Source organism: Solanum stenotomum, chromosome 5, assembly GCF_019186545.1.
Source record: "Solanum stenotomum isolate F172 chromosome 5, ASM1918654v1, whole genome shotgun sequence".
Lineage (NCBI taxonomy): Eukaryota > Viridiplantae > Streptophyta > Magnoliopsida > Solanales > Solanaceae > Solanum > Solanum stenotomum.
Window position 1 is genome coordinate 51,816,277 of NC_064286.1, and position 26,941 is coordinate 51,843,217.

The following is a 26,941-nucleotide window of genomic DNA, read 5'->3' on the forward strand; positions in this document are numbered from 1 at the left end:
ATTTTGGATCGGTGGGAATAGTTAGTTCAATTAAAAAAAAAAACCAAAGTAATTATTATTTTAGAAATTCAAGAGTAAGAAAGTTGACAATAGTTTATAATACTACCATTAATAATATTAATAAGAATGTAAGTATTTAAAGGAAAAAATCAATCTATTTTTACTAAATAGAGATAATTTAATAAAGTATACTTTATAATTTATTTATTTTTTAATAGGAGTGAAAAGAGCCAAAAAGGGGCAAATAAAATAAGAAGGAAATAGTGAGGTTAAAGAGGAAAAGAAATACTAATTTTCTTAATGAACGTGAAAAGAGCTAGAACGACACATAAAATTATAATCACACGTATATGGCCTTCCAACATAGGAACATCGATCCTAGTGGCTTGATTGCAATGTATAAAAAGGGGGAAAATTTGATTATATTGAGTTATGATCCGTTATTTAACCCAACGTGACTCAATCCATGTTTGAAGATTGTAAAGAGGGTGAAGTTCCTCTCTTCTTTCTTTTATGTTCACCTTCATACACAATAGTGTAAAAATTCTTTTCATTGCACTGATCATGAAACTTTAACTAATCAAAATCCTCTAACTGATCGAACAACATACCTAACTTTATAAACCGTATGTCTAAAGTGGATATACGCGCAAAAAAAATTAAAATATGAGTACGGGTTAAATAACAGTGTCAAAACAGACTATCCCGCGATAACCACAAATTTCTTATCTTAGAAGGGGACATAAAACACAATCCACAACAGAGTTTTGGCTTTGATCTCTCAGAAATCAGATTTCCCATTCATTTCCTATCAGTTAATCATGTGGAACCTTCATGACCATCAGTTGGATTTTGTCACCATCCTCCAATAGCGAAGGACAAAACTATCATTGAAGTTATGAGTTCGACAGAATTCAATAGTTTTGTCTCACTCCGTGTATTTGTAACGAAAAAATAGAGAAATAAAGAAATACTTCCTTCTAGTCTCAATAGTAATGTGACAAATTTGTATTCTTCTGTCTATGTCTTGTGACTGACAAGTATACATAATCCTCAGAAATCCAAATTCATAATGCTAACCACACAGTAGATAAATCTGAATATGCTTATGTTTGCTCTTACATCATCACTTTACAATGTATAAATTAAGAAATGTAGAAACCATAGTGTAATAACTTGAAATATAACAAAAATGGCTGTTTCCACAGTGCAGCCACATTTTGTGTTGTTTCCTTTCATGGCACAAGGACATATGATACCTATGATGGACATTGCGCGTCTATTGGCACAGCGCGGAGTTATAATCACAATCCTTACTACACACTTGAATGCCAACAGATTCAAGGATGTCCTTGATCGCGCAATAGAAACAGGACTAAAGATTCAGGTGGTTCATCTCTACTTTCCATGCTTAGAGGCTGGACTACCTGAAGGGTGTGAAAATTTCGACATGCTTCCATCGATGGAATTTGGGGTGAAATTCTTCGATGCTACGAGAAGACTTCAACCCCAAGTGGAAGAAATGTTGCAAGAACTGAAGCCTTCGCCGAGTTGTGTAATATCTGACATGTGTTTCCCATGGACAACTAATGTTGCACACAAATTTAACATGCCTAGGATTGTTTTCCATGGGATGTGTTGCTTCTCTTTGTTGTGCTTACTCAATTTGAGAAATTGGGAGGAGTTTGAAAAGATTGAGTCTGATACAGAGTACTTTCAAGTGCCTGGATTATTCGACAAGATTGAACTAAACAAAGCTCAGCTTGTGAATATTCTTTGGGCAACAGATGAAAATATGAAGGAGATTTTGGATCAAATGAAGAAAGAGGAGGATGAAGCTTATGGGATAGTGGTGAATAGCTTTGAGGATTTGGAAAAAGAATACGTCGAGGGTTTAATGAATGCGAAAAACAAGAAAATTTGGACCATTGGCCCTGTTTCACTCTGCAACAAAGAGAAACAGGACAAAGCTGAAAGAGGTAACAAGGCTGCAATTGATGAACACAAGTGCCTAAAATGGCTTGATTCTAGGGAACAAGACTCTGTACTCTTTGTATGTCTCGGGAGCCTATCGTGTCTTTCCACGTCTCAGATGGTTGAGCTAGGGCTCGGGTTAGAATCTTCTAAACGACCCTTCATTTGGGTCGTTAGACACATGTCAGATGAGTTCAAGAAATGGCTAGTGGAAGAAAATTTTGAGGAAAGAGTTGAAGGACAAGGACTTTTAATCCACGGTTGGGCGCCACAAGTACTAATCTTATCTCATCCTTCAGTTGGTGCATTCTTGACACACTGTGGATGGAATTCGAGCCTGGAAGGTATAACTGCTGGCGTGCCGATGATCACTTGGCCAATGTTTGCTGAGCAGTTTTGCAATGAGAGGCTAATAGTGAATGTAATCAAGACAGGAGTGAAAGCGGGCACAGAGAGTCCAGTGATGTTTGGGGAGGAAGAAAAATTGGGAACACAAGTAAGCAAAGATGATATTAAGAAGGTGATTGAAGAAGTAATGGGTGAAGAAACGGAAGGTGAAATGAGAAGAAAAAGAGCAAAAGAATTAGGAGAAAAGGCAAAGAGGGCTGTGGAGGAAGGGGGTTCCTCTTACCTCAATTTGACACAATTGATTCAAGATGTCACAGATCAAGCAAATCTTTTAAAAGGTTGATTGAGGAGGTAACTATGTATTCCTTATAGTTCAAATCAAGTTTTATACTCCCTCCGTCCCTTTTTAGTTGTCCACTTTAGAAATGGCACACAGATTAAGGCAACAATGATTAGCACAGTGAAGTTACAATTTTACCCTTATGACAACTTTTCACTTCAAAATTACAACCACTTATTTGAATTCAAGTGAAATAAATTGGAGGGAAACAACATACACTTTTACAATTTTCAAGAAGTGTAAATAAGGGTATAATAGGAAAAAATTTGTTGTCCTTTCTTGATTTGTCAAAATGGACAACTAAATAGGGACAACTAAAAAAGGAAATATGGACAAGTAAATAGGGACGGAGGGAGTAGTAATGTTAGAAGTTCAGTTACTATAATAAGACACATAATTTTATTGATATTGTTTTGGTGAGTAAAATTTTGTGACAAGTTTAATGGGCTACCGATGTATTAAGATTTGGATTTTATGTCATACAATATATATATGCTACATCAGCAGAAAATTTCGCGTGAATAACACGTTTACGTGTATGGGAGGGGGGCATTTAAGTTCAATTAGTCAAGTAAAAAGGTGTTTTCAAAAGTGCCAATAACTCAGGGATGAGATTAATAATTCACGTTAAGTTCTTATTTTCTCTTATAAGAATGATACACTTCCTGCCAGAACTTGTAGAATGGGACCATTTTTATTCCTACATCTATCTTGTATAAAACTCAAAATAATATCTTATTTTTGGGTTAAGACTTAAAGTTATTTTTGGGTTTGCACATGGGGCATTAATAGTCCCTTATGTTTGTAATATTGGTGTACTTTTAGCCCTCTCCTACACGTTTGCCTTTTTTTAATATTGATTTTGTTCAATTTTTTATGTATGGAATGCTCAATTGTCTTTTTTTATATATTTAGATGAAATAATAACTTATAGACCAACTTGTTCCGTTAAATAGATAATATTATTACAGTTAAACTATGAACCTACATTTACTTGTTGAACTATATCAATTCATTATTGGCATATGACATCACAGTGGTACAACGATTTCTTTTCTTGCAACATTATATGTCAACAATAAATTGATATAGTTCGACAATCAAAGATACGTTCTTAGTTTAGCTGTAATAATATTTTACTGTACAAAATAAAGGTCTTTTTTCTCACATTCTCTTACATAGAGTTATTATTTCTACTAAATATATATCAAAAAAAATGATTGAACATTCTCTACATCAAATTGTGGACAAAATCAATGCTAAAAAATAAGTAAAAGTTTGTGGGAGGACTATGAGTAATTATTAGTGCTCTTAACCCAAAAATTATGGACTATTTTTGGGCATTTGCTCTATTTAATTACTTTTCCAACAATGATAATCCAATCAGCATCTTCGCAAATCTAAATTCATAATGCCAACCACACATTAAGATAATGCCTACTGTGCTGTTACATTATCACTTTACAAAGCAATAATGAAACCCAGTATAACAACCCTAATTAGTATAACAAAAATATATATCCTCTCATCTTTCTACTAAAAATATGGATGTTCCAACAATGGAGCCACATTTTGTGTTGCTTCCTTTCATGGCACAAGGCCATATGATCCCTATGATTGACATCGCACGATTACTGGCACAACGCGGAGTTATAATCACAATCCTTACTACACGCTTGAACGCTAATAGATTCAAAAATGTCGTTGATCATGCAATTGAAACGGGACTAAAGATTCAGGTGGTTCACCTCTACTTTCCAAGCGTAGAGGCTGGACTACCTGAAGGGTGTGAAAATTTCAACATGCTTCCATCGATGGATTTGGGGCTGAAATTCTACGATGCTACGAGAAGACTTCAACCCCAAGTGGAAGAAATGTTGCAAGAAATGAAACCTTCACCAAGTTGTGTAATATCTGATATGTGTTTCTCATGGACAACTAATGTTGCACACAAATTTAACATCCCTAGGATTGTTTTTCACGGGACGGGTTGCTTCACTTTATTGTGCTTACACAATCTGAGAAATTGGGAGGAGTTAATAAAGATTGAGTCTGATACAGAGTACTTTCAAGTGCCTGGATTATTCGATAAGATTGAACTCAACAAAAAACAGATCGCAAATGTTCTCAATCCAAGAGATGTAGATTGGAAAGAAATCGCTGATCAAATGAAGAAAGCGGAGGAGGAAGCTTATGGGATAGTGGTGAATAGCTTTGAGGATTTGGAAAAAGAATACGTCAAGGGTTTAATGAATGCAAAAAACACGAAAGTTTGGACCATTGGCCCTGTTGCACTTTGTAACAAAGAGAAACAGGACAAAGCTGAAAGAGGGAACAAGGCTTCAATTGATGAACACAGGTGCCTAAACTGGCTTGATTCTTGGGAACAAGACTCTGTGCTCTTTGTCTGTCTCGGGAGCCTATCGTGTCTTTCCACGTCTCAGATGGTAGAGCTAGGGCTCGGGTTAGAATCATCGAAACGACCCTTCATTTGGGTTGTTAGACACATGTCAGATGAGTTCAAAAATTGGCTAGTTGAAGAAGATTTTGAGGAAAGAGTTAAAGGACAAGGACTTTTAATCCACGGTTGGGCGCCACAAGTACTAATCTTATCACACCCTTCAATAGGTGCGTTCTTGACTCATTGTGGATGGAATTCGAGCCTGGAAGGTATAACTGCTGGCGTGGCGATGATCACTTGGCCAATGTTTGCTGAGCAGTTCATTAATGAGAGGCTAATAGTAAATGTAATCAAGACAGGAGTGAAAGCGGGCACGGAGAATCCAGTGATGTTTGGAGAAGAAGAAAAATTGGGTACACAAGTAAGCAAAGATGATATTAAGAAGGCGATTGAAGAAGTAATGGGTGAAGAAATGGAAGGTGAAATGAGAACAAAAAGAGCAAAAGAATTAGGAGAAAAGGCAAAGAGGGCTGTGGAGGAAGGGGGTTCCTCTTACCTCAACTTGACACAATTGATTCAAGATGTCACTGAGCAAGCAAATTTTTTAAAAGGTTGATTTAGGAGATCACTATGTATTCCTTATATAGTTCAAATCAAGTGTAATAGCAATGCTATATCGGGTAAAGTTCAGTTACTTTAATATAACCATGAAATTGGTATTATTATATATAAATAAGGTTATCAATGTATTAAGACTTTATGAGCAAATTTTCATGATTCACATTGTCCTTGAATTTAAAGGCTGCTTCTTTTTCTGTTTGATCTATGATATCATCCAAATCATGGGTTTCTATTTGATCTTGTTTGTGCATTTTCTTCATGTTTTTTCTCTTGGTACATATAAAACATACACCGAATAGCTAGATAGCCCTTTAAACTTGGCATAATTTATAAGATTGTTGCTCAAAGTTAGTCAATGACCAAATAAGCACTTAAATTTGACAGAAGTGTATCTAATAAACATACGCATGCATACATGGGAACTTTCTAGCGCGAATGATGTATTGCATAGACCAACTATTGAATCACACATGTAATTTCAAACTTATTCGTCTATTTATGAATAAAAAACCTAATTGAATAAATTAAAAATTTATACTAAATCGTCATAATTCTTATTCAATAGTAAAACATATATTATACAATTAAAAAACATAGTGACATCTGCCATCTTTTAAAATCCTAAATCCGCCTCTGTATGTAATCTTCCACCTCATCAGGAAAAGCATGTTCGAGATCCTCCAATAGATGATCTCTTAAATCCTTGAATGTGTCTACTTTCCCTTTAGTAATTTGATTCTTGGCAATACAATTGTTCAACAGATCCCTAGTAAATTCATCTGGATTCTTTCCATTATCAATTAAGTTGAGAACTTCCATTGGCACTTTAATACTATGACAATTTTCTCCTAATTTGGCCATATTATCAAACTCAAACACAAGATTATTCAGATGAGAAGCAACGTCAACGTCAACGTCGAAAGAAGAAAGCTGATGAAGAATTTCTAAGGTTTTGTCGATTGAATATATGACTTGATTCAGATTTTGTTTTGATGAGTCCATTGTTTATGTTTGGAATAGACAAAACAAAATTTTAGAGGCAAATATATAGAGGTGAGAGATGGGTTTAAATAAGGAAACTTTGGTGATTTGGCCGTGTTTTGTTAGGAATATTAGAGAAATCCCAATCCATAAAGGAAACGGAAAAGGTACATAAGGTTTTAAGAAAAAATCTTAATTTTACTTACCATAACAATATTAAAATATTATTTTTTTCATAACTGAACTTTATATACAATAAAAAAAATATAGAAAAGGGCTTAAAGTATTTTAAAATTATGTAAAACTGAAAGATAATGCATTCAGTTAAGAATATATATTTTTCAAATAAATATATTGTTTTTTGGACACATTTTTTTTAATAATGATTTTTTTTGAAGTGTGGAAAATACTTGTCTACTTCACTTTGTAAAAGATTAAGAAATAAGAATATTTACTATTTTATTAGCATTATGTAAATGAAAATTAATAATGAGTTACCATGATCTTATATATATGACCTATATTATTGGTGAAAAAGGTATATATAGGGTTATTCTATTTTAATTGTTAAAATGAGATTGAGAATTATTTTTTTTATTACTTATTTATTAATTAAATGATTTAAAAAGAAAAGAAGCAAGAATTGAGTATTGCATATACCAATGGCAATTATTGCATGAACGTGTAATTTCAAACATTTGTCAATTACTCAAAGATTTATACTAATCATCATCCGTAAAACATATATTACACAATTAAAAAAAATGACATATTCAAAAACTGCCTGTAATCTTCCACTTCCTCAGGAAAAGCTTGTTCGAGATCCTCTTCCTCTCTTAAACCCCCTTGAATATATCTACTTTCCCTTTAGTAATTTGATTTTTGGCAATACAATTGATTCATCTGGATTCTTTCCGTCATCAATTAAGTTGAGAACTTCCATTGGCACTTTAATATTATGGCATTTTTCTCCCAATTTTGCCATATTATCAAGCTCAAACACNCAGTAGAGTTTTAGAAGTCTTCATTTATTTTGTTAAATGTTTTAAAGACTAAAGTTGCCTTTTTATGGCGAGTTGTATATATTTTATTATACATAGTTTTCTTTGGACTTAAAGTTTGTATTTAAGTTTTATGAACTTTTATTTCAATTTTTAAGCTTTGTATGCTTGAATCAGTTTTCCGCTTGTAGTTAGCCAGGATGAGGGTTTGCTTGAGGACCATCAATGGTCTTCGAGTGCCGGCCACGTCCAGGGTGTAGGCTCGGGTCGTGACATTTTTCTCCCAATTTTGCCATATTATCAAGCTCAAACACAATTATTTTGTTGGAACTAGGAGAGTTAAAATCCTAATCCTTAAAGGAAATGCGAAAAAGGCTTGCTTAATTTTACTCAAAATATTTATGTCGTTACTTATATATATTATTTTTGAGATGCATTCTTTTTCTAATCAGAAAATACTTGTCTACTTAAATTTGGAAAAGATTAAGAAATAGGAATATTTTCTATTTTATTAAGAGTATTTTTATCGTTACGGAAAATAAAATTAATAATGAGTGACTATAATCTTATATATATGACCTGTATCATCAATTTAAAAGCTACACAGAGTTATTCTATTATAATTGTTGAAGTGAGATTTAGAAGAAATAAAATATATTTTCTACTTATTTATTAATTAAAGTAATTTTTAAAAGAAAATAAACAAGGATTGTGGTTCTAACAATGATATACTATAAATTATTAATATAAGAACATTTTTGTTTCATTAAGTAACATTTAACACTAAGGGGTCGTTTGATAGTTGGATAGACTTATACAGGTATTAAAAACCTTCCTTTACAATTATATCTTTGTCCTTCTTTAGCTCTGTATTTTTCCTTTGTTCATTTTTATTTAGACAACAATTTTGAAAGTCAATGTCTGGATTTGAGAGTCCTACTACGACTAAAGATGAAATTTATTGAACAATTGTCGATATTCTTTCATCTCAGTTTCTTAGGCAGTTTTTTAGGAAGAAATAAAAATACTAGTCAGAATCTACTAATCAACCTTTTCCTATCAAATGAGGACGTTAAAAAAATGACAAACTACATAAATTTCACTAGTTTAGGTCTTAATTACTAAGATTTTCAATAGATTAAAATATTACTTTCTCTACCATATTTCGTGCTTAGGATATATGAATCTGAATCCGCAAGATATATATATCTGTCAAATTTTAAAATTGAGATACATATTTTATTTATTTTAATTAATTGGTTGTAACATATTTCCTTAATTAGAAGAGTAATGAGAATTTTCAAAATACACGGATAATTAATTCTGAAAATTTAAATTAATTAAATTCCTTAATATAAGGCAGAAATCAAGGAATGTATCTATGTTTAATTAATTTCATTTTATTATTTTTTGAAATAATAAATTCATTAATATTATTAATAACAGACAAAAAAACATGTATATCTTGGTCATGTAATTTGATTAATTTCATTTTATTACTCTTAAAATAATAAATTCATTAATTTGATATATCTACTATCAATATATAATGTATCCAACAAACTAAACATTTAGATACATGAATATCATACAAGTACATTCATATGTATCATAAAAGTATCTAGTATTAATTTCATGTATCTATTTATATGATCTAATATTAATTTCATGTATCTATTTATATGATTTAATATTATTTCATGTATATTTTATATGTATAATTTGATGTATCAAGTATCAATTTCATACGTTATATCAAAAAATATGTATCCCTTAATTGTTTAGACTTGGTTCATTGTTAGAATGTTTTGGTACATTGACTTTCAAGTTCTAGGTTGTTCTTCTGCATTGTTAGTTATTATTGTTAGACTTTTGCTAGAGTTTATGGGAACTCTACTTTTATTTCGTGTTTGATTTAAATGTCTTAGTTTTTAGATTATTTGCTTGGTTTGGGTTGTAGTAGTGGTTCTTCCACCGAAGTGTTAGTGTGGGTGCCAATCACGATGTTCTGGGTCATGACATTAAGAGCATGTTGAACATTACTGTTAAAACTGCTTATTTTAGAAGCACTTTTCTAAAGTAGCTTTTCAAACAATGTTTTTGAAAAAAAGTAATTTGTGTATGATTAATTCATTTGAAAAGTGCTTTTGATAAGCATATTTTGTTTGTCTATTTTTTTTAAAAATACTGTTGAGAGTCAAATTACAAAAAAATGACAAGTATCAATTTACTTTTAATATTAAAATGGTCGTAAATATATCTTATCAAATTTCAATTTTAATTTTATTTTATTAAATTGAAATGTACAGATTTAAATTTTCAATCAATATTATACATAGATGAATAAAAAATAAATTAAATATTGATATACTATTAATATGATGATTTAAATATAAGGGATATATTGGTAAATATGTATATGACAGAAATATTTTGATTTTAAAATAAATGATTTTCTTCTTATTCTTTGCTTTTTGTAAGAAGCAGAAATCTTAAGCTTCTTTCTAATAGCGGAAAAAGTGCTTCTACTTCCGCTTAAAAGTAGTTTTACTGATTAGCCAAACACCTATGTAGTATTATTAGTACTTACTATCATAGTTACCACGTTGAATAGTTTGAGATAATCAAGATCGTGTTGATATTTATTTAGTTATCATAAACAATGGTGCGCACATGAGTTTTTATAAGGGGTGTCACCTTTTAAATGAAAAATAATAAATAAAATAATGTGACATCATTTTTTTTTTAAAAAAAAGAATAAAATACAAATCACGCTCACTAATATACCTTTTCTAAAAAGAAATATTTTAAAAATTATAAAAAAAAAATCATGAGTTTTTTTTAAAATGAATTCAAAATACTTTTAAAATTAATAATATTAAATGTTTCACAATTTGTTCTTAATTAATTTCATTGGTGAGAAAGAATGTGAAAGAGAGAAAAGAAAACAAGCCTATAAGAAGGGTGAATGGAGAACTTCAAATGTATAATAAAATGACAAGTTCTAGATTCAAACACACAACCTTGCCCTTAGCATTAAGGCACCTGACCACCTAAGTTTGCCAGTTGGGTATACATTTGTTTGAAGAAATATCACTATATTTAATATATTCGCTATTTCTCCTTTTGCCATTAATTATATACTAGTCTTTGGGAACGTGCTTTGCACGTTTGTCCCATATTATTATTATTATAAAACTTCTTTATATTGTAAAATTTGAATTATAAAATAGAAATTGTTGAAATTTGAAATATTAATTCACTTTCCATGTTTTCAGATAGGAACACCTAATAGTTTAAATGTGAACAAAAGCAAGGTTGGTTATGTTTTCAAATGCTTCACATATTAAAACTTATGTCATGACTTTCAGAAATTGGGAATTCCTTCTCTTATAGTCGTATGCATAACAAGAAGTTGTTGTCGAATGAAAGTAGTATTTTGTAAATGTTAAACAAAATATTGATCAACATATGTCTTCTTTAATATGGCTAGAATATCCTTGTCAATTTTATAGTATACACCTAGTAAAAAAGTAGTAATTATATTATGACGAAGATACTTAATTATTATTGACATCAAAAAAATTGAATCAATATATATTAATTATAATTGCACCTACATGTATCCTTTCTCTGATTCAAGATTAGGATTTCTTTAACATAAGAATATTATTTGTATGGTTGAAATATAATAAGAATCAATCTCTATTCAAGAACATTTTCTTTCATATGAAAATTTGACATAAGAGTATTACTTGTATTGTTTAATTAGTATAATTGCATTACAAAATATAATAAGAATAGATCCTTATTAAAGAACAAGGGACTTGATATAAAAAGTTAAAATATGTAAAAGATGTTAAAAAGTATAAGATCTAAATATCCTGAAAATTATACATACAATTTCTCAAATCTCAAAAATCTTATTTCTATATCACGTTTCCTACAAACTATATTTTATGTATGTGAAATAATAAAATTGATAAAAAGAGAGTTGTAAATAGCATATCCATTATGTACCTGATGATGAGAAGTGAAGAGCGCACAATTACCAAATAAAATTTGAAATGTAGAGAAATAAATAAAAATTAGTTAGCAAACTCAAGGAAATCTTCATCTATTAAATATATATTGTTGAGAACTAAAATGAGCATAAGAGGAATAAAGTAGTTACCAATCAACAATATATATTTATATATTCAAACTTTTATGGCATATAGCTGCTAATCTATATATTATATAAAGCTTAAAGATGAAAGATCAATGTGACTTGAGTTGTAGAAAATCACTGCACATGCACTATATAGAACTCCAATTCTATTTGACAAGGAACATGAAAAGTTCACATAACTTTTGGAAGCTCAAGGGAAAATTAGTAAATGTGAGATATGAAATAGTAGGATTGTAAATTGAGTTCAAATAATCTGTNTTCTAAAAAGAAATATTTTAAAAATTTATTTTAAAAAAATCATGAGTTTTTTTAAAATGAATTCAAAATACTTTTAAAATTAATAATATTAAATGTTTCATAATTTGTTCTTAATTAATTTCATTAGTGAGAAAGAATGTGAAAGAGAGGAAAAAAAAAAACAAGCCTATAAGAAGGGTGAATGGAGAACTTCAAATGTATAATAAAATGACAAGTTCTAGATTCAAACACACAACCTTGCCCTTCGCATTAAGGCACCTGACCACCTAAGTTTGCCAGTTGGGTATACATTTGTTTTAAGAAATGTCACTATATTTAATATATTCGCTATTTCTCCTTTTGCCATTAATTATATATGTATATTTAGTAATTTTTTGGAAGTGTCACGTGACACCCTTTGGACCTACGTAGATCCGTCCCTGATCACAAAGATGACTGCTCCTAGTGCTTATTGAAGAAGTTTACTCACCATAACAGTATCAACAAAATTATTTGTCATGCACTAAAGTAATTGAACTTACTCAAATATAACATTATTGTTAAGGCTTGATTTGAACTATATGGCATACATTAATTGCAACATATCCTAAATCAACCTCTTGTAATTCTACATAGATTTTAAAAAATTTGCTTGCTCTATCACATCTTGAATCAATTGTGTCAAGTTGAAATGAGATGAACCCTCTTCCTCCATAGCCCTCTTTGCCTTTTCTCCTAATTCTTTAGCTCTTTTTCTTCTCATTTCACCTTCCATTTCTTCACCCATCACTTCTTCAATCACCTTTTTAATATCATCTTTGCTTACTTGTGTTCCCAATTTTTCTTCTTCTCCAAACATCACTTGCCTCTCTATGCCTGATCTCACTCCTGTCTTGAGTACATTCACTATTAATCTCTCATTGCAAAACTGCTCAGCAAACATTGGCCAAGTGATCATCGCCACACCAGCAGTTATACCTTCCAGGCTCGAATTCCATCCACAGTGAGTCAAGAACGCACCTATTGAAGGATGAGATAAGATTAGTACTTGTGGCGCCCAACCGTGGATTAAAAGTCCTTGTCCTTTAACCCTTTCCTCAAAATCCTCTTCCACTAGCCAGTTTTTGAACTCATCTGACATGTGTCTAACAACCCAAATAAAGGGTCGTTTCGATGATTCTAACCCGAGCCCTAGCTCTACCATCTGAGACGTGGAAAGACGCGATAGGCTCCCAAGACAGACAAAGAGTACAGAGTTTAGTTCCCATGAATCAAGCCAGTTTAGGCACTTGTGTTCATCTATTGAAGCCTTGTTCCCTCTTTCAGCTTTGTCCTGTTTCTCTTTGTTACAGAGTGAAACAGGGCCAATGGTCCAAATTTTCTTGTATTTCACATTCATTAAACCCTCGACGTATTCTTTTTCCAAATCCTCNAACACTTAAAATAGGACATACCACATCATTCTTAATTTATTACTCACCCTCTTTGTCTTTCCACGAAGATACAAGTTAATTTAGACGTTTTGAAAAGTCGGGGTGTTACAGGTTAGCTCCGGAAGGTCATTTTTCGTCTTATAGGATGGTTGATTTGGATTTTGAGGTTTTCATATTCAATTTGTACCGTTAGGCGTTTTAACTTTTAACTTTTGGCCAAAATTTGACTTTGCTTAACATTTTTTTTAAACGTGCTCTGATGAGAATTCCGCCAGCGCGATTAGCTTTGGAAGGTCATTTTTAAATCTAATAGTATGGTTACGTTGGTTCAGGTTTTGATGCTTCCATTTTCAGTTTGTGCTGTTAGACGTTTTAACTTTTAAATTTTGGCCAAAATTTAGATTTGGTCAATATTTTTGGTAAACGTGCTCAAATTAAAAAAATTTATATAATGATGTGTCATATTGAGATTAATTTAACTTGTTGTCATAGATTTTGCATTGTTTCATTCAAATATGATTTATAAAATTGATATTAATATTTTTTTATTTATATTCGTGCTCTTAGATTTTTAAATGCAATAAATTAATAATATTTTACTATTGGATAGTCATTCAATTAATAATATTTTGAACATATTGTCAATCAATTGCTAACCTAACATTGAGCTTGAATGATATATTACCAACAAACTAACGACTAATTAGTAAATTTATTAGAAAAACAAATAATCATACTAACATATTTAAAATTTATTACCAACAAGGGTTGTGGTGGAGTGGTAAGTACTCCTACATCCTTAACCAAGAGGTCTCAGGTTCGATTCCCCTGGATACGGAGTCGCCTTGAATGATATATTACCAACAAACTAACAGTCAATTAGTAGATTTATTAGAAAAACAAATAATCATACTAACGTATTTAAAATTTATTACTAATAAGGGTTGTGGTGGAGTGGTAAGTACTGCATCATCCTTAACCTAGAGGTCTTAGGTTCGATTCCCCTCGGGTCGCCTTTGTTAGGGAGCGCTTTACTCCCCAATGTGGGACTTCCCGGCGTGAATCCGGATTTAGTCGGGCTCTGGGGTGGGGTACCGGACACCGGATGGAAAACCAAAAGAAATAAAAGTATTTAAAATTTATTGGTAAATTACCAACAAAAATTTACTATAATAACGTATTACCAACAGAATCGAATAATGAAGAAAAAAATTTACTAACTCCTTTTCAATTCGTTAGTAACGATATACTTACCAAAAATTAGTTGGTGAATTTACCAATGGAAATTTCAGGGCCATGTTTCAAAATTTCGTAACAACATCTTTGGGTGTTGACCAACTGATTTTTGGTTGGTAAATCGGTTGGTAAGTTTACCAACAAATTAAAATCGGTTGGTAATATTTACCGACGAGCCTTTTAGCAACAAATTAGTATAAGTTGGCATTTGGTTGGTAACTCAATTTGCCAACCAATTTGATCAATTTACCAACGAATTTTTTTGTTGGTAATTGGGGTTCCTTTTGTAGTGTATATAATTTTAAGGTTGTGAGTGCTTTGAAAGTGGCGGAATAAAAAATATAAAAGATATGTTAATAATGAGATTCAAATCCGGCTCAACAACACTGAAAGAACCTTAAGCATCCACCCAAGAGCGAATATTAATAGATCAATCAGATCATTTGTTCACTGGGTGCTCTCTGTTAATTTTATACAAATATCTCTTAATTTATACATAGATATATATATATATGGGGGGCTCAAACATCCGACGGACTTTATGTGGGTCCGCTGCTGCATGGATGATGTTGAATGATCGCACGTTAATGGTCATCTCCAAATTAAAGGATAATTAGAGGTTTAAAAATGAAAATTTTCAAACTTTTTAGATGCAAATTATTATTTAAACTTGGGAAAAGGATCTGATATACCCCTCAACTTTGTTATTTAGAGCTGATATACCCTCGTTATGAAAGTAGCTCATATATACTATATACAAATGACTCACATATACCCTTTTCCTCTAACGAAAATGAAAAAAAATAATTTTAGTTTAATTTTTTACTATTATTTAAAATATATATATATAATCGCATATGAGTATATTTAATCCTCCTCAAACATATATTTTTTTTTGTTTCAATGACTAATTTAGATTTATTATTTTGGGTTTGGTTTGGTTTGGTTTTATATTTTTAAAAATCGATAGTATTTGGGTTGGTTATGATTTTGTTCGAAAAAACCAAAGAAATAATTTTATTGTTATACATACATAATATGTTATTTTTATAAACATTTTAAAATATCTTATATCCGTTTTCATCAAAATTTATTTATATTTACTTATGAAAGCAAAAATGTTCAAAGTGAGAACATTTATTTTATTGACTTCATGTATATGAGTGTCTATGACAATTCTTTGTGGATTGAAAATGTAATTGTCTCTTCCTTCTAGGCCAAAATAAAGAATTTTGAAGCTTTATCCGTAGTAAATTCAATAATTGAAAGTTATGTAATGTGAGTTATTCTAACCATTCTTCGTTTTGAATGGATTGTTGTCACATTTTTCACTCTTTGAATGAATTGTTTCTTTTATTTTTGTATATGATTAATAACCGAACCAAACTGAACCAAAATCAATAACAACCAAATCGATAAATATATATTATATTTGGTTTGGTTTGATAATTTAAAATCGATTATATTGGTTTGGTTTTGGTTTTGACCAATAACCGATCCAAATCAACCCGTGAACATCCCTAGCTTTAATGATACCAATACAATATATGATATTGATTTAGTATCATTTAAGCGCAGATTATCAGTCTTATTGAATTGGGGTATGGAGTGTAATTAGTTATGAGCGAATGAGTATTTCGAAAATTACTTCGAATTTGAATATGAACTTATAATTATTTTGGGNGTAAAAATTAGGTAAATGACATAGTATAAGAAAGAAATTACTTCCTTTCCCTACTCTTTCATTAATTACCAAAAATCTCTTTTTTTAGTGTTTTTCGGATACATAATATAGCAGTGTGGATACTTAATATAGCAGTGCGGATACTTTAATTAATAACGGGCAGATACTTAAATTATTAAGTTGTTAGCAGTACGGATACTTAATTAACGGGCGGATGCATAATATAGCAGCGCAGATACTTTAATTAATAACAGGCGGATACTTAAACTAATAAAGTATCCGGTTAAGTTGAATTGAGGGAAAATAAGGGATTTTTGTATTTTAGTAAAAGAGTAGGGAAATATTGAGAATATGTAAAGAAGTGTTATGTATTTAAGTAATTTTTCCTAATTATTTTGAGTTTTAGGGCCCATTTATGTAGTTTTTCCGAATTTTTTCAAGAAAATTGAAGGAAAAGCCCAAATCCATTAACTGGTTGAGCCCAACAATATGCCTCTTTTGTAGTCTCTCCCTGTTCCCAAATTTTGCCAAGTCTCTGCAATTTCCTCCATTATCATCAGGGTTTAAGAGCTTCACAATCACCATGAACACCTTAAACCCTCTTCCTCTTTCTGCAAAATCAAACAATTTTCAGTACCAATTCATTCCTTCAGTGTTAACTCAACAACCCCTCAATTCTTTTTCCTTCAAAACTCCATTTCCATTATCCATTAAACTCTCTAAAACCCCCAATTCTAAACCCTTCAAATCTTTAATTCCACTCTCTTTTCTCAAACCCACATTGATTTCCACCATTACTGCCACTGCCCTTTTCTTTACAGGGTTTTATTTCAACCCCAAACAAGCTATTTGTTGTCCTGTTTCGCCGGTGCCAACCGTGGGCACGAATGTGAAAGAAGAAGTTTTAGAACAGGAGGAAACTGAAAAGGCGCCAGAAAATGTTGAAATATTGAGAAATTTGTTGGAAAATCGTGTTAAGAATAGAGAATTAGACGATGCTCTTAGCATTATAAACCAGTTGATTGAGCTGGAGCCTGATGAGATCGAATGGCGTTTCTTGAAATCTCATTTGTATGTTCATAATGGGGAGATTGAATTAGCTAAATTGGGTTTTAGAGATGTTATATTAAAGGATCCTTATTACGTAGAGGCGTATCGTGGGCTGGTTGTGGCAGCATCGGAAGATGAGTCCATGGAGGAAATGAAGAAAATTGAGAAACAGGTTATGGAGGGGATTAACATGTGTGAGAAGGAGGAGAAAGAGAGTGAGTTGAGGGATTTAAGGCTTATTCTTGCACAAATATGGGTTATTGGAGGTAAATATGATGAAGCATTGAAGGTTTATCAAGAGTTAGTGGATGAGGTGCCAGGGGATTTTAGGCCTTACTTGTGTCAAGGCATGATATATACCGCGTTGAAGAAGAACGACGAGGCTGAGAAGTATTTCGAGAAGTATCGAGGACTGGTACCTCAAGATCATACTAATGCTAGATTTGAGTTTATGATGGCGACTTGATAGCAACAAAGGTTTTTGCAAAGAAGGCGGAGGATGTGATCATTGGTTTTCCATGGAAGCTGAGATTCTATGATTGAGGTATGGTAGAAATTGAGTTGCATTGTATTGTTGTAGATTAATTATATTGTGCTTATTAGATGCTTAGATATATTTTTCTCTCTGGTTTGAGAAGGTAGATGTTTTTACATAGAGTTGTAGCACTTAGGTTTAAACTCAGACGCCAAGATGAGTTTTTTATGTAATTTAGTGGAATGGAGCTCGAAGCTATTTAACTTCAGATTAGATGGTATTTTGAATGAAATGATGAACTATATAAGATAAATTCAATCAAGAATGCAAACAAAATTACTCTTTGTGATACTATCTTGTGTAATGCAATCATTCCTGCGCAATATGCTGTGAGTCTTATATGTTGTGAGCTCTGACTTCTGATGCCGAAGACACAAAGATTACATGGGAATGGTTTGCTGCTACCGACATGTGGGAGTAATTAGGAATACTTTGATCATTTAAACAAGTCTAACCTTTGGAGCTCACTTGAGTTATGTTATTCATACCATACTACACTTGCAACCAAGAACTAAGAGGGAAATCTGAGTTCATTGGAGATTAAATGGCACCAGTTCGTAAACAATGTTAAACACCATTCGTTCTGAAATTATCCTAAATACATAGTGATCATTCAGACTAAATTGAATTAAACTCAAATAGACCAATTAAACCTGTGTTGTTTTGCAAAATGAATCCTAGAATCTGTCTTTTAAAAGAAAAAAAGTATGAGTGTTTGTTATGTAGTTGTTCTGTTTCTCAATTTTAGTTTTATTAGTTTGAAGATGTATTTAGAGGTAGGTAGGGAGGTCTTGACTAGATCCCTCTATAATTATGTTGAAGATTTGCAGGATTACAAGTTTAGTGAACATAATATGAGCATCAGGATTTCATCCTCTCTTTTTTCGAGCATCAGGATAGATCATTTCATGTTCCCTATAGTTACTTATCTGGTCTTTGGAACGATGTTGCTCGGATCCTCCAAAACATGCCTCTGCACTCGTGTCGTATCCACCATAAATGAAGAAATTTTGGAGGATTCGATGCACACCTGACAATGATTTTTAAGGATCTGATAAACGTAACTTTGGAATATATGTTAGAAGTTCATTAGTCAATATTATGTTGATCTTCGCCTACATGTAATTTTCTGTGCATAGCCCACGGGTAATACTTTTGGTTTTAGGCCAGTTAATGTGACATCATGAACTTTGTGTAGATCACAATTGAGTTCAATGATGCTCTTTTCTCTTCATGCCTTGAAGTTTGTTGTTTAGATTGAATCTAGTTATGTAACCCTTATAAATCTAGCTTGCTGCAGCTGCTTCTTCTTGCTTCAGTTTGATTAGGAAAATTCCTAATGTACATTTAGTGCAACAACAACAACAACAACACACACCCAATGTAATTCCACACGTGGGGTCTAGGGAGGGTAAAATGTACACATTCCTTAATCCACCTTTTTTTGAGAAGGTAGAGAGGCCGTCTCCAAAAGACCCTCAGTTGAACAAAAAGTGAAAATGTACCTGTAGTACATATAACAAAATCTAAGCATTCTCAATGAATCGGAAATTCTCTTGATTCAAGTGTCACATAAGACCCTTTATATGAAGTTGTATGACAACAAAATATGCATCCTTTCCATCACAAAAATTTCAATACACAGAGTTACAGGGTATAGTTTAAATCTTTCTACATATTTCTAATTAACAGTAGCAATGGCTACACTGTCATCGACTAGTCTTGACGTTACTCACATACCTAAAAAGCGGATTTTTCCCCAGTTTATGAGATCCAAACTTAGTTTGATCCAGTTGAGATGGAGTCCACATATGTTGAAATTGATGCAGATACAAATATGGGCACTAAGACGAATGTTAAAGAGTAAATGTTGCAGGACCTGTGGATTCATCAAATTTGAACCTATTGAGAATAGTTTGGATATTTGATTCAATATGTCTGGCTTAGTTGACACAAAGAGAGGCAGATTCATCCCTCTTTTCCTTTCCTGGCAGCTGAAGATACATTTTTCTGCCTTATTTGTATGAAGAAATTTTGGAACAACGATGAATTTACGGTAAAAATATATCCATACTCAATGTTTGTTCCACGAAAATGAATGCAAGACACTTGCACTTTGCGCGTCTTGCATATTAACTTTGGTTATGTGAAATATATATATATTCACTTGCATTTGTGACATGATTAAATATGCTAAGGTTTGGGGTAGATATCGGGTACAGGTAAATAAAAATAAAGTCGACGAGTTTAGCTTGTGGAACCATGTCTAGACCCAGGAAACTTCACCCAATGACCTTGAAAATGAGTGATCTTGAATTTTTGACCCCTCGCTTGCCTCATAGGCAAAACTTCAAGGTTAAAAGTCGCAACTTGAAGTTTTGCTTTTGGAGCAAGCGTGATCAAAATTCAAGACCATCCATCTCTAAGATCATTCTTGTAAATTACCCAGTAAATTTCATGCTTAAATAGGCAGCAAAACTTTTCCATGAAAATTGAGAAGTTCACAAATACCAGAAAGTGAAATCCATCAGGAAGATGATAAACCAATCCCAGACTAAAATTCCATTTCTCTAAAGTCTTACTAAACCACCAAAAAAAAAAGTTGATTTACATTAGTTGAATTGTTGTTGTAGTTGGAGCAACATTTTCTATCTTTTCATGAGATAACACCATCTGCTTGTCATTATTCAACTCAGAATTACTCAAATTAACTTTGGCTGTAGGGACAGAAGATGCCAGTGTTGGTGTCCATAACTGTGCATTTTTCACCTTGGAAATGCTTGCAAGAACTCCTAATGGTGTCACATCCCCAGTTACTGTCACCTTCTTAGCAGCAAAATCTATGTTGAAAGATTTCACACCTGACTCATACCCAATCAAAAGTTTACGATTTATCAACGAGTTTAAGTTATATATATGTATCGATAGTACAAGGTAATTAGAAGAAAATTTCTACGATAAGCATCAAGCGATAACATAAAAATAGTACAATTTTGGGTTAAATTTAACTTCAACAGTCATATATAACCAAAGTGGAGTAGTAAGTACTCCTTGATCCATAACAAGAGGTCTCAGGTTCGAGTTCCTAAGTCGTCTTTGTTAGAAAGCGCTTTACCCCCTAATGTGGATTTCCTGATGCGAATTCAGATTTAATCGGGTTCTAATGTGGGTATCGGACACCAAACACCAGGTGCGAAACCAAGAAAAAAACATGGTCATATGTGCAATGAGCTTTACCTAAAGTCATGACGACTTTAAAACAAGGTCTTACATGATGTAAACACTACATGCTAACTAAGCCTATGGCACACCATCGATTCCAATGTGGGTATCGGACACCAAACACCGGGTGCGAAACCAAGACAAAAACATGGTCATATATGCAACGAGCTTTACCTAAAGTCATGAGGACTTTTAAACAAGGTCTTACATGATATAAACACTACATGCTAACTAAGCCTATGGCACACCATCGATTCCAATATGGGTATCGGACACCAAACACCGGTGGCGGATCTATGCAGAGGTTTTGGGGTGCCACGCCACCCCCGAACTTCGACGGAAACTCTATATATACATAGATATATATATATAATATTTATATATATATATATAAAGCGTGCCACCCACAGAACAAAATTGTCTTGTGGTGCCATGGTAGAAGGGCAACTTTAGAAGGCTGATGTTGCGGGTTTGAATCCCATTTGTACCTATTTTTTTGAGAAATTTGATGCAGACATTTTTTAAGAAAAAAAAAAGGCTCCAAGCACTGGCACAATTTTCATTTTTATTTTTTATAATTGTTATTGATTTAAATTAAATTAATTACATTATTACTCCTTTGACTTTTCTTTTATTTGATTAAATACTCAATAAAAGTGTAATATCTTATTATTTACATTTTATTGATTGATTTATGATATATATCGAAAAGACAAATAATTTAATTAAATATAAAATTAATTTAATCGATAAGTCTATTTAGCACCCACGGACTCTAAATCCTGAATCCGCCACTGCCAAACACCGGGTGCGAAACCAAGAAAAAAACATGGTCATATATGCAATGAGCTTTACCTAAAGTCATGAGGACTCTTAAACAAGGTCTTACATGATATAAACATTATATGCTAACTAAGCCTCTAGCACACTATCAATGAATTTTAACTTGTTATAGCAGGTAAATTATCTTTTTATGAATATAACTTAAAAAGGGATAGTCTGATGCATGAATCATTCCGTGTTTAGCAAAGTTCTGGGAAGGACCGCATAAGAAACTTACCTTGACACAAACATCAGTATCAACTGATTCCACGGCTTGAACCCGTGACAAGTCATTGAGAAAATTTCAAAGAGGGCATTATGAATGGTCCCCTAAGAAGAAGAGAGAGCCATACATACCTTGCATTCTAGAGATGTGTTTTCTCATCTTCCTTTCACATCCTCTGCAGTGAAGTGAAACTCTAAGAACAACCACCTGCAACAAAATATTCATTACTCTGTCATTTCATATATGGACCACTTTTTTTTCTACAACTAATATATCCTTCTACTTTATTATTATTCATATATTCTAACAGACAAAAGATGATGTTTAACCTGTAAAGTATCTTTTTTTCTTCACTATATTATAACAAGAATGTTTTTTTCTCTCTTTCTGAAAAAAGAAATTAAAACAAAACACTTTATTACATTAGAGTTGAAGTTTTTTGCTACTTCATAAATATCAGTACAAATCCTTTCAATTACTCTCTCTTGTAATCAAATAACACTCTTTCATTTTTAGTCTCGGACTCTTTAAAAATATCATGATTGTGCATGTCAGATCCTTCAAAATTAATGCATACATAGGTACGGAAATATTTTTGGAGAGTAAAAGTAACATTGGTTAAAATCTACAAGAGAGTTATTTTTTTATAGCTATAGAAATCTCAAGAGTAGGTTTAGAATCATAACATATCGTGTTCAAATCTTGTCGCAAACAAAAACAAACGATAATTTCTTCTCATATATCCGAATTTTGTTGGACCATTACTAAAAAATCACTAATTTCCCATTCAGCATCTATTTTCATTAGATATTTTTTCGGTGAGCTGGTTCGATTTATAACATAAATTTGTCATTGAATAGTAAAAACCTCTGTTTCTAGTAGTGAACAGATTACCACCCCAAACATATGCTGCCTTGAATTAGTTGAATTATTTATGTTCGAGCTGATCTGAACACCGCGATTATTAAAAAAAAAAGAGGAGAAGAAGAATTGTGGAACCTGATTAGCAGAAGCAGAAGGTGGAGGACAAGATTCATGTGTCTCTGTTTTCACATCTTCCAGTACAGAGCTACTACTACTAGAATCAACCAATTTAAGAACAGGTTCAAAATCTGATAAAGCATCCAAAATATTCTTCTCACTCAAAAGATATCTAGATGAACCAGGTGGAGTTATAAATTCACCAGGCTTTTTACAACTCCAACTACTTGTCTTAAAAATATTCTCATTTCCTTCACTAACACTGCTCTTCCTTTTCTCATCATCCTTTTCTATCAGTAATTTTTTTGAGACGCCTTTTGATCTCTTCGATTCTTTTGAAGTTGATTTTCTGCTCTTGCTCTGTGGTTTCGGAGAAATTGGCGATCGAGCAGAGCAAGGTGCAGATATGGATTTAGGACCTGTTCTTCGCGAATCTCTTATTATTGGGTTGTACCTGAAAAAATTGAGAAAATCAACTAATTTGCTTAAACAGAATTCCTCAAGTTGATCATACAATTGAGATTTGGTCATGAAATAAAAATTCAGTACACCACATACATAAACTAGTTTTCTTATTAGCAGTTGAAATCATCGTTTTAAAATTCAGAACTCATAAAGTTGAAATTGTGACGTAGTATGTACCGATCAATTGCGCGGCTGCCGGAGATGCTTCCGCCACCGAGTTGTATAACAGAGGAGGAAGAAGAAGAAGAGCCTAATTCTTCCATGCTAAGACATATTGCTGTAGCAGCTTGGGATGCACAGAACATATCTTTCATTTTATTTTTTTTGCTAAGGGAAATAATGGGAATATGGAAAGCCAAATGTTTATTTAGAGAATGTGCATAAAAAACTTTATGTAAATTTATGATTGAAAAGTGTTTTTTTATTTTATTTTTTAGAGAAAAGGGGATAAGAAAAAGAGTTGAGTTGTTACATGGAAGATATTGATACTATTGTACTGTTTTATCTGTAGTTAAGTTCACATGTTGTGCTAACTTATCATACAGCCTGGACATAAATTCTTTTCAACTTCTTTATTTACTATCAAGATTAGTTACTCTCCGACTCTTTAAAAATGTCGTCGGGCCTGTGTTAGATAAAGTACAAAACACATGAATAGTGATTAAGAGGTCACACGTTCAAGTCTCGAGAATAACCTTTGGTAGAAATACAAGGTAAGACTGCGTACAATAGATTCTTGTGGTTGAACCCTTCTCTGAACTCTATGCATAGCGGGAGTTTTAATGCACCGGACTATTTTATTTTTTTGGGTAGTAAGATGAGATAGAACAAATACACAACTAGTCTTCCTGGGGAAGAACTATAAATTTAATTATATCAAAATCCTCATTAAAAGATTCTCAACAATGTACCTGCAAAGATCAAGATATTAATTATTATTTTTTAAACGGAAAAGGGTCAAAATTGCCTCCGAACTATATGAAATAGACCATTTATACCCTTCGTTACATTTTGGGATCAAAAATGTCACTGCTGTTATCCTAAGAGACCACAAATACCCTCAAGAGTTAACACCCCAAATTTTTGTTGACGTGGCAAACCACGTGGGACTAATCCTTCCACCTAAGCATTGCCAACTAGGATTCACTACAAAAGAACTAGACCTTTAGCGGCAACAACAGTCGCCACAAAAGCCCAGAAAATCGTCACTAAAAGTTTTTAACATTAAATTCTAATTTTGTGTTTTTTTCTTCATTGTTTTTAAAAAACCAAATATGATATCGATTAAGTAGGAGTTTGAAGACACTATATGTTTTATTTTTATGTCATATGTAAATGTATAAAATGTACAATGATGCATTATATATATATATAGTAGGAGATTTGAATCGAGAAGTAATTTTGATTATTTTTCGTAATAATATTGGATGTTTTTAATATGGATATTGCAAGTTATTTATTTTAGAAAATTAGGTCGCAATCGGAAATTAATTATCATATTTTTTTGTTGAAAAAATAGGTTTTACTAGCGAATGGTTGTTGGAGCCTTAGTCGCCACAAAAATCACTCATAACCTTTAGTGGCAATATTTTGAGATTTTATGGCGACTTTGTCGCCACTAAAAGTCAAGTTCTTTTGTAGTGAGTCTTAGTTGGCAATGCTTAGGTGGAGGGATTAGTCACATGTGGCTTGCCACGTCACTAAAAAATTGGGGGTGTTAACTCTTCAGGGTATTTGTGGTCTCCTGGGATAACTGCGAGGGTATTTTTGATCCCAAAATGTAATGGAGGGTATAAGTGGTCTATTTCGCATACTTCAAGGGCAATTTTGACCCTTTTCCATTTTTTAAATAATATACAATATTTAGTGAATTAATGATTATATAGTGGTAAGTATTTAATAAGTTAAAAAGTTGAAATGGTGACACTCGTGGACTGCGTTTTCTGAAAGATTCAGTGACAGTTTTCCTAAGAGTGCGCTTCCGCCTCATTTTTTAAAACATTCAACTCTATAAACATTTTTTTACAGGCTCGTTGTCTCTGTATGACCTATAAGTATGAGTTCGAATTAGCTGATTCTGCCATCCCAGTATGTTGTCTACCATTAGGGGGGTGGATTGAGTTCGAATTACACTCCTTCCATTTCAATAATCTATCTAGCCCGTTTAAAAAAGAATAATTTATTTATTTATTTATTTTTAAACTCTTTAATTTCAATTTTCCACCCGACATATTTAAAACAACAAAATTATTCACCATATCTTTAATTTACGATTATAAAATTTAAAAATATTTATTACTTTTAAAATTTTGTGCTAAATTAAAATAAGACAATCAAATTAAAACGGAGGAAGTAACCAAGTCTCTGAGCTGAAATTAGCAGAGCTTGCACCAGAATGAGACAGTGCAACGGCTAAATAATCTGTGGACACCCAAAGAAATAAAAATATTTCCTCTTATAATGATACACAAAGTTCAGATTTCATGTGCAACTGTTCACTTTGTTTGTTACAAAACACAGTTTTTGTTTTATTCAATTCATGGGGTTTTAGCAAAATTCCAACTTCATTTACTGTCTTTTCTAAATTAAAATTGAAGAGTGGAATCCTCATCAACAAAGTAAAAGTTTAAATTATTGATTATCTAAGCTAGAAATTGTACTTATGTTTAAGTAAAACGTTATCTTGAATTTTTTGGTTGTATTAGTGTTGGGAAATTAAGATGAAAAATTGAGATTAATTAATCCTAAAGTTTCACGTCATTTTATCCTTGTTTTTGGACAATATTGCCCCCAATTAATATTTTTGTTTTTACTATAAAGTATTTGGTGTGTGAAAGACGTTGCAACTTTAATATGAGGGGCCTGAAGGTAGTTCAATTTTGTTGCGTAAATGTTTCTTTTTACTTACCTTATTATTTAGAATTTATTTTTATTTTTTAAAGAATTATACAAATACAATTCTTGAAAAATTGCCAAGCGGATAATGTTAAACTCGGATTTAATGTTTGCCCATATGTTGTTCAACCTTATAAACAAACTATTAAACCATTGTCTAACGTTTGCAATAACTTGTAAAATTTTAGACCATGTGGTTCAAAAGTAATATTTAAGTTGTGAACTAAAATGTCCACAAGTTGCAAGAAAACTAAAAACAAAACCGTTTACTAAAAAGTTGTTGAAATAAAGAGACAACTCATGAAAAGTTTTGATCTT

General features: G+C 32.1%; 5 protein-coding genes, 1 long non-coding RNA gene and 1 pseudogene across 7 annotated transcripts; 3 read left to right on the forward strand and 4 right to left on the reverse strand.

The window, feature by feature from the left end:
• The first annotated feature begins 1,157 nt into the window (after positions 1-1,157).
• On the forward strand, positions 1,158-2,708 carry LOC125865640 (UDP-glycosyltransferase 73C4-like). Its single transcript, XM_049545843.1, has one exon. The coding sequence runs from the start codon at positions 1,193-1,195 to the stop codon at positions 2,663-2,665; it is 1,473 nt and encodes a 490-aa protein (XP_049401800.1). The 5' UTR covers positions 1,158-1,192; the 3' UTR covers positions 2,666-2,708.
• Positions 2,709-4,141: 1,433 nt separating this feature from the next.
• On the forward strand, positions 4,142-5,893 carry LOC125865641 (UDP-glycosyltransferase 73C4-like). The gene has a single exon (XM_049545844.1). The coding sequence runs from the start codon at positions 4,207-4,209 to the stop codon at positions 5,677-5,679; it is 1,473 nt and encodes a 490-aa protein (XP_049401801.1). The 5' UTR covers positions 4,142-4,206; the 3' UTR covers positions 5,680-5,893.
• A 412-nt stretch (positions 5,894-6,305) lies between these two features.
• Positions 6,306-6,686, reverse strand: LOC125864136 (mediator of RNA polymerase II transcription subunit 10b-like). Its single transcript, XM_049544065.1, has one exon. It carries the CDS (start codon positions 6,684-6,686, stop codon positions 6,306-6,308), a length of 381 nt encoding a protein of 126 aa, XP_049400022.1.
• Positions 6,687-12,593: 5,907 nt separating this feature from the next.
• LOC125864137 (UDP-glycosyltransferase 73C4-like) lies at positions 12,594-16,978 on the reverse strand. The gene is made up of 2 exons (XM_049544066.1): positions 16,900-16,978; positions 12,594-13,511 (listed from the first exon to the last, which is right to left on the reverse strand). The coding sequence occupies exons 1-2, from the start codon at positions 16,976-16,978 to the stop codon at positions 12,703-12,705; spliced, it is 888 nt and encodes a 295-aa protein (XP_049400023.1). The 3' UTR covers positions 12,594-12,702.
• Positions 16,918-18,274, forward strand: LOC125864619 (protein SLOW GREEN 1, chloroplastic-like; annotated as a pseudogene). The gene has a single exon (XR_007446247.1). The product of XR_007446247.1 is annotated as a protein SLOW GREEN 1, chloroplastic-like (transcript).
• A 2,217-nt stretch (positions 18,275-20,491) lies between these two features.
• On the reverse strand, positions 20,492-24,197 carry LOC125864620 (protein SODIUM POTASSIUM ROOT DEFECTIVE 2). Its single transcript, XM_049544642.1, has 4 exons — positions 23,906-24,197; positions 23,282-23,717; positions 22,414-22,489; positions 20,492-20,873 (listed from the first exon to the last, which is right to left on the reverse strand). The coding sequence occupies exons 1-4, from the start codon at positions 24,040-24,042 to the stop codon at positions 20,620-20,622; spliced, it is 903 nt and encodes a 300-aa protein (XP_049400599.1). The 5' UTR covers positions 24,043-24,197; the 3' UTR covers positions 20,492-20,619.
• LOC125864621 (uncharacterized) lies at positions 21,330-22,407 on the reverse strand. The gene is made up of 2 exons (XR_007446248.1): positions 22,090-22,407; positions 21,330-21,408 (listed from the first exon to the last, which is right to left on the reverse strand). It is a non-coding gene; the product is annotated as an uncharacterized LOC125864621 (long non-coding RNA).
• Positions 24,198-26,941: the final 2,744 nt, after the last annotated feature.